The following is a 6,987-nucleotide window of genomic DNA, read 5'->3' as shown; positions in this document are numbered from 1 at the left end:
CACAGGAACATCATTCTATATATGGTCTTAATGATCAATGTAGTGTATTTCAATGTGTAGGAATGTTGGTATGGTTCGGTTATCGTATATTATATTCTTGCTGAAGAAGTTTCTTTCTCCAATTAGAAAAGGATCCAACGAATATTTCTGCGTACTCATGCATATTTTTAGATGAATCTCAAGGGATCTTGCATGTAAACATGTAACTACTTTAGTTAACTAATTATTTAATTAGCTACTAGCTAAAATGAAACTCCTCTTACAATTATACATAAACTGGAGTATATATATGATCAGAAAGTACAGAGTAAAGTGGTGATAATATTGTAACCCAAAAGAAGAAATAAAAAAAGGTCTGATGATCATGCAATTCGAAGCGTTTAGCACACATACACCTAATTAAGCGATCTCACTGAAAAAAGGGGTCCTCAAAAAGAAGGTCAGACCAAGCTGAAGTAGCCACTCCTGCATAGCTTGAAGTGCTGCAAGCATCACCCAAGTTGTTGCTTACTGAAGTCTCTGTCACTGTCATGGGAGGAGCCACAGAAGTAGGAGATAGAGTAGTATTTGAAGACGAAGGAATATTCCATGGATTATTTGGAGAGTTTTCACCTTGGCTCAAAGCAGTAAATTGATCTGGAGCTTGATCATTAACCATGTCCTTGTTTGGTGGTGTTGGGTATGTTTGCAAGTCAGGCAAATGAGAGAAAGGGACTGAATTATCTTGGACTACTGGTTGAAAATCACCAACAGGGTATTGTGCAGTAGGGTCTTGAATATCCAGCTGAGATGAACCGAGTGAATTCAAAAGATTAAATGTCTCCATGTCAATGAAGTCATTTAGGTTGTTTGGGGTAGCAGCTCCAAAGGAATTGTTATTAGGTTGGAGGAGACATTGTAGATATTGAAGCCTAGCCATTTGAGAAGCTTCTGCTTGTAATCTCAAAGCTTGTTCATCCCAGCAGGACTGGTGACTGCTTCCATGGTCTAAAAGCTCTTTCAAATTGACAAGAGCTAGAAGATGAGGCAAGCTAGAGAAGATATCAGTCCGGGGCCGGTGAGTCATCGGATCAAAACCCATCTGAATCAGCTTTTTCTTCAAATGGGTATTCCAGAAATTTTTGATTTCATTGTCCGTCCGACCGGGTAGGTGGCCTGCAATTGCTGACCATCTTGTCAAGAACCAAAAGAAATAAAAGGGTAAGTTTCTGGTGTATACATCAAGAAAACATATGTATAAATTTGAAAATTATCTTGCTAGATATATACTAAAACAATAATCTACCTAATAGTGATCTTGATTGACTAACAGTGTGACATTAGGATATTTTTCCTATATAGAATAATTAATTAAATTTGTAAAAAAAATATGGAAATTACTTGTTGCCGAGAATGGAATGGAGATTCAGAATTGTTTGTTCTTCTTCTTGAGAAAACTTCCCTCTCTTTATATCCGGCCTAAGATAGTTTGTCCATCTTAACCTGCAACTCTTGCCGCATCTATTCAACCCTGCACATACATTAACAGAAAAAAAAGAACACCAACCACTTGACTCCTTGAGAGAGAGAGAGAGAAAGAGAGAGAGAGAGAGAGAGAGTGAAGTGCTTATATTTTTATGTGATTTAGTACGTACCTGCAAGTTTTGGAAGGGCTCTCCAGCTTCCATGGCCATTTTTCTGAATGTATTTCATAAGTTTCTGATCTTCTTCAGGAGTCCAAGGGCCTTTCTTGAGGCCACTCTCATCACAACAAGGAGATCTTCCCATTTTTCTTTACCTAAGAAGATTTGGTTTGCCTCCTCCAATCCTACCATCAATAATTCACACACCCCTCTATTTATATACACCATGTTCTTGTCGCCTCCAATCACATCGAGGGCTGACTGACGTGCTACTCTCCTATTTGCTAGCTAAACAACTACAACCCTTTTCTTCGGGAAATGACAAATACACCCTCTATTCCTATGACTACGCTGTTTGCATTCTCCAGTTCTAAACATTAGATATATGATTATGTTGGTTTTGACAATGTGTGTCTTGATTATTAATCATAAGTGGACCATGGTTTTTTGGGTAGTGAATAAATGGCCCACTCTGCAGACATATATAGCGACTAAAACAGTGTGATTGAGTTGCCTCAAAAATCTTACTCGTCCCGATCAAGGGATTTTATAATTCCTAACTTCATAGCTAGTGTGCTCAACTCACCAAAGCTTTGCTGTGATAGTGTTTGGGCTACGACAAATTGGAAAATGTCACACGAGCAGGTTATAGCTTTAATTAGCTCCAGTAATCTTGCAATATTTTGATCAAGTGTAAGTGCGGCGGCTCTCCCTTTCTTTGATTGAACTGTACTTTCCAAAAGAAAAAAAAAGCACATAAATCATATCCCATCAAGTAATATATATATATATATATGTATGTATGTATGTATTAGTCTATAGATCAGCATGTATGTATTAGTCTATAGATCAGCATTAAGAAAAGGCAATGCAGCAGTTTCTCATGTATACACACTTTTCTACCATTTGATCAGATATTTTGCATAAATTATTTAGTCATTATTGCCTCTTTTATTGTTATGACATTAGCCATATGCCGAAAAGTGGCAAAATGTTCATTATTTGACTACAATGTTAACAACATTATTGGCCTCCTTATCTGTGAAGAGTTATAATCTTTCTTTGTAAGTTATAGTAAGTATTTCTGCTCATAAGCATTTTATCAAATGGTAACCAAATAAATGAGATTGCCAAGATAGTTATAAACTGAGGGCTACATCTTGATTGACTTGTACGGAATACCAAAAGACCGTATATAAAGAGCTAACCCTAATTCCTAATAGGCAAATAAGCAAAACCCTAATTCTAATGGGTAAGGGATGCAAACTTAAGCCCACAAGAAAACTCATTAAAATACTAAACTAATCTTACACAATAATAAAATAAATTGACTAGCCAACAGATGAAACTCATCCAAAATTTTATCAAAAATTTCAAGTGCTTCTTATGAAAATACGCCTACAAATTTCTTTAAAAAAAATTCTTTTAAACGGTAGTCTAATTGCTTTTTTCCGGTTATGAAACTCTTGAAACACAACTAAAAGCAGTTTCAAACTGCCCTGAAATAAAGTGTGGAAGGAGGAAAGAAAAAAATCATCCAAAAAACAAAGCAAGAAAATTCTGAAGAGTAATACTAGGTAGTAAATTTATAGACTAAATTTACAAACTAAATTATGTGTTACTAATAAGAAATACGTACGTTAATCAACAAGTAATAATCCAATTGTAAACTTTCATGTTATTTAATTTAAAAAATTTAATTTACAAATTTAATCTCTATATCATCGCCAAAAAAACCAACCAAAAAAATTGTGAATATATATAAATAGATTAGTGGCTAGAAGTCAGCAAACAGGAACAGGTGGCACGTCATCGGTGGTTGGAGGAGCACGTTCCATGCACGCAACGAAGGCCCTTATTTCGTCATTGATTGCATGGTTCTCATAATATTAGTCACGTATAAAAATGAAGGAATGGGTCCTCTAATTTCTGAAATATTTGGCCAGCTTACGCATCAACTCAATATAAATACCCACTATTCTCGTCTCAATTTGCCTTCACCATTGCACCTTTCTCACTTTCTCTCTGGAAAAGAAGAAAAAACCAAAGCTAATTAAGAAATAGGTTTTAGTACTACCTAGTCCCACTTCGATCACATTGGCCCATATTACGAATTTACATATTTGTGTCATTAATCCCGTCCATTTTTATTTCTCCAAGAATTATGGCTTGGAAGCTCTAGCTAGGTTGTGCAGTGCATGCACACGATACAGTGATGACAATCGCTAAATCTGGATTAAAAAAAAGCGAAAGTGTGTTTATGAGATAAAATTAATGTTGGCCTATTAATGGTCAGAGAACGAAGTAAGATGGATAATAGAATGCACAAAAGAAAAAACACTAGATATAATTTGTAAGCAAGAAATGATAAACACACAGTTTTTTTAATATATCACATACTTCTATTTAATCATAATTGTTGATTTCGTTTAATTTATTTAATTTAATGGTTAAAAATAAAGAGATGTGTATTAAACGCTGAAATTAGCATGCAAAAAATCATTTCCTTTTACAATAAATAAAATAAAGACTTTCTATAGATGTAATTAAATCCCTAAGTTATATTTTATAAAATATCACTTAAAATCTTAGAATTGCATTCAACAGTAACTTGCACACAAACAATTATTCCAAGATATTTGGCATCATTCCCAACAAATTGCCAGTCTTATATTCCAACATAAAAGCAAACATAGTATCAAATAGCTTAGTCAATACTACGGTCTAATGATATTCTTCTTTACTTGTAAGTGAGATGACATACCCCGACCAAAATCGAGACGTGTTGGCCATCACATGAGAGTGACGTAGCCAAGTGCGCAACAAAAGTGATGATAATAATAAGAAAATGAGACTAAGTAAATACCAAAACTAGACTAAGTAAAAACCAAAACTAAACTTACTTAAACTAGAGATAATATGTAAGTGCGTGAAAGTGATCAAGTATAAGATACACACATATCAGAGCATAGGTAAACGAAAGTGCAGTCGAGAAAGTGAAAGTGATCAAGTACAAACAGGGAGAAGATCCCTACAGTTATTTAGAAGATCGTCAGAACCATTGAGAAGTCCTCATGAACCACCAAGATGTACAGCGACCTAGGACTTGGAGGGGTGCAAAACAGAAAGGTGAGTGGGCAAAAACAAAACGTTTGAAAACACATTTATCTTTTCTGAACATAATAACCCCTCACTGTAAAACTCGTATAGTTCCAAAAAATAATATTACGTATATACATATGAATATCAATGCACAATGCCATTAAAAACTGAAGTATGCCATGCCATAACGTTTCCGCACTAAAAGATGTAAGCCAGGTGAAATCAATATAAAATAATATGTCAGTCGAAGTCACCTAATGTGACATGTACGACTGGACCTATAACTCATCAATATATGCTAGCACACAAGTCGGAACCACCTATTCTGGTCTATATTATAGGGCTGGGTGTAAATATGTATGCTCAAGTGCTACAATTACGTGAAGGTTGTGTGAATAATCGCAGATCACCTACGAGTCGGAACCACCTATTATAGTCTGTACGACAGGGTTGGCACCAAACTTGGATCCAAGGTGAGCATGCAATGTGGGAGGTGAACATCACGTGAAGGACTGTGCCCTGGCCTCGTGCGAGAGCACTAACACCGGTGTGCATCAATGATGAGCTCTAAATGCATTTATGCATAACAATATGACATGCAACCAATACCATCACAATATATACTCACCTGAAGCTTACCTGAGCCTCTGCAGCATCAAACGATATAATTCACAATTTATAATAATGCAATACTTAAAATGCAACTCATTTTCGACATGGCATCTAAAGCATAAATCATTTTTAAAATGTTCTAGAAACCACGATATATATAAAGCAAATGCCCACTCACTGATAAGTGGTAGGATCATAGCCCCCCAATCTCGCTTGTCCACGCTTGTCATCGAGGTACGTTTCACCTATATGCGAAAAAACTAATTTTACATTAATTTTAAAGTACATACACAAACCCTAGGAATAACTTCTCATACATTGCTCAAATGGGGTGTTTGAATATACCAAGATGATCTACTCGACAACATGAAGACCCCTATAGTTTTAGAAAAACTTTTGGACGTTCGACGCACCGGCCACGAGCAGGCACATGCCTAGCACGCTGACGGAACCCCTAACGGCATTAGGGAATATTCCGTCAAATTAGTAGAATATCCCGTTAAAATTACCTGATGCCGTTAGAATATTCCGTTAAAGTTAACAGAATATGCTCCTTCTTCTTCAGTGACTCGCCAGAGTCCGCCGCCGGCCGCCATCTGGGTCGCCAGTTTCTGGAAAATTTTCAAAGTTCAATATCTTCTTCAATTCTCAACCAAAATCCATGAAATTTATATGGATTTGAAGATCTTGAAGAGTAGAACACATCCATACCTATTGGAGGTCCTAAAACCAATAGAAAATGGTCGGAATTTCCTTCGATACCTCTGGCCAACTCGGTAACTTCACAAACCTGTGTATTCCGATGTCCAAACCACTCCAATTTCACTCCAAGATGTTAAAGGAGTTGTTTAGAGTCTATCTCGAGCCTTAAAATCTTGCAAATCACCCACGATCACGACGTCCTAAAAACCCACCGTGTCAGAGCTTTTGGGTTCTTATGTTTCCCATGACCATTTGATGAAACACAGGTGTGAATGAGTTCGTGAGGTTGTGAGGAAGATGATGGTAGTGTCCAACAACTCGATCCGTGATGTTGTAGTATGGTTTGAGTGTGGTGGTATCACGATTGTACAAACGGGAAGAAGAATCGAGAAAGAAGGAGAGGGTGAGGGATACGCGTGTGTATGTGTACATGTGTGTGTGTGTTCACGGATTGGCCTGAAAGAAAAGAAGTAAGGCCTTAATTGGGTTGCTGTGAAAAAAAGAAAGAGAGAGAGAGTTTTAGGGTCCAATTAGCCAAGGAAAATAACAATTCAACCTAAAATCTGATTGGGCTAGACATGACAGGAACTAGTTGATTGGTGAATAAAATATAGTCAACCCAACAATATATTTTTACCCTAACTCGTTATTTAATCACCATAACATTTTCATTAGGAATCCGATTCAACCCTAACTCGCATCGACGCACTCGTGACGTCGAGTACAATTTAATTACGATAGCGAGGGAGATTATTTAAAACTACATATGTACATCCACGTCACTAAGCCACCGAGGGCATAATCGTCATCTCACATACTTGGGGAGAAAATTATAATGACAATTGGGACGGGTCGTCACAGAGAGGTCTTAGGTTCCACTCTCACTAAAGGAGAATTTGAACCACATTATTGCTCAGCCCATTGTGAGACTAAGCCGACCCCTCCCCCT

General features: G+C 36.8%; 1 protein-coding gene across 1 annotated transcript; it reads right to left on the bottom strand.

Moving 5' to 3' along the window:
- Positions 1-265: 265 nt before the first annotated feature.
- Positions 266-1,841, bottom strand: LOC103408672 (transcription factor MYB93-like). Its single transcript, XM_008347508.4, has 3 exons — positions 1,635-1,841; positions 1,381-1,510; positions 266-1,172 (listed from the first exon to the last, which is right to left on the bottom strand). The coding sequence occupies exons 1-3, from the start codon at positions 1,765-1,767 to the stop codon at positions 410-412; spliced, it is 1,026 nt and encodes a 341-aa protein (XP_008345730.2). The 5' UTR covers positions 1,768-1,841; the 3' UTR covers positions 266-409.
- Positions 1,842-6,987: the final 5,146 nt, after the last annotated feature.

Source organism: Malus domestica, chromosome 01 (genome assembly GCF_042453785.1).
Source record: "Malus domestica chromosome 01, GDT2T_hap1".
Taxonomy (NCBI): Eukaryota; Viridiplantae; Streptophyta; class Magnoliopsida; order Rosales; family Rosaceae; genus Malus; species Malus domestica.
Note: the sequence above shows the minus strand (reverse complement) of the source record. Positions and strands in the feature narration are given on the sequence as shown.

Excerpts from the sequence above, each read along its gene's own strand:
- LOC103408672 (XM_008347508.4), bottom strand. The coding sequence starts at position 1,767 with ATGGGAAGATCTCCTTGTTGTGATGAGAGTGGCCTCAAGAAAGGCCCT. Across the intron at positions 1,511-1,634 it reads AGCCCTTCCAAAACTTGCAG|GGTTGAATAGATGCGGCAAG; the intron begins GTACGTACTAAA and ends ATGTATGTGCAG. Across the intron at positions 1,173-1,380 it reads CATTCCATTCTCGGCAACAA|ATGGTCAGCAATTGCAGGCC; the intron begins GTAATTTCCATA and ends GTTCTTGACAAG.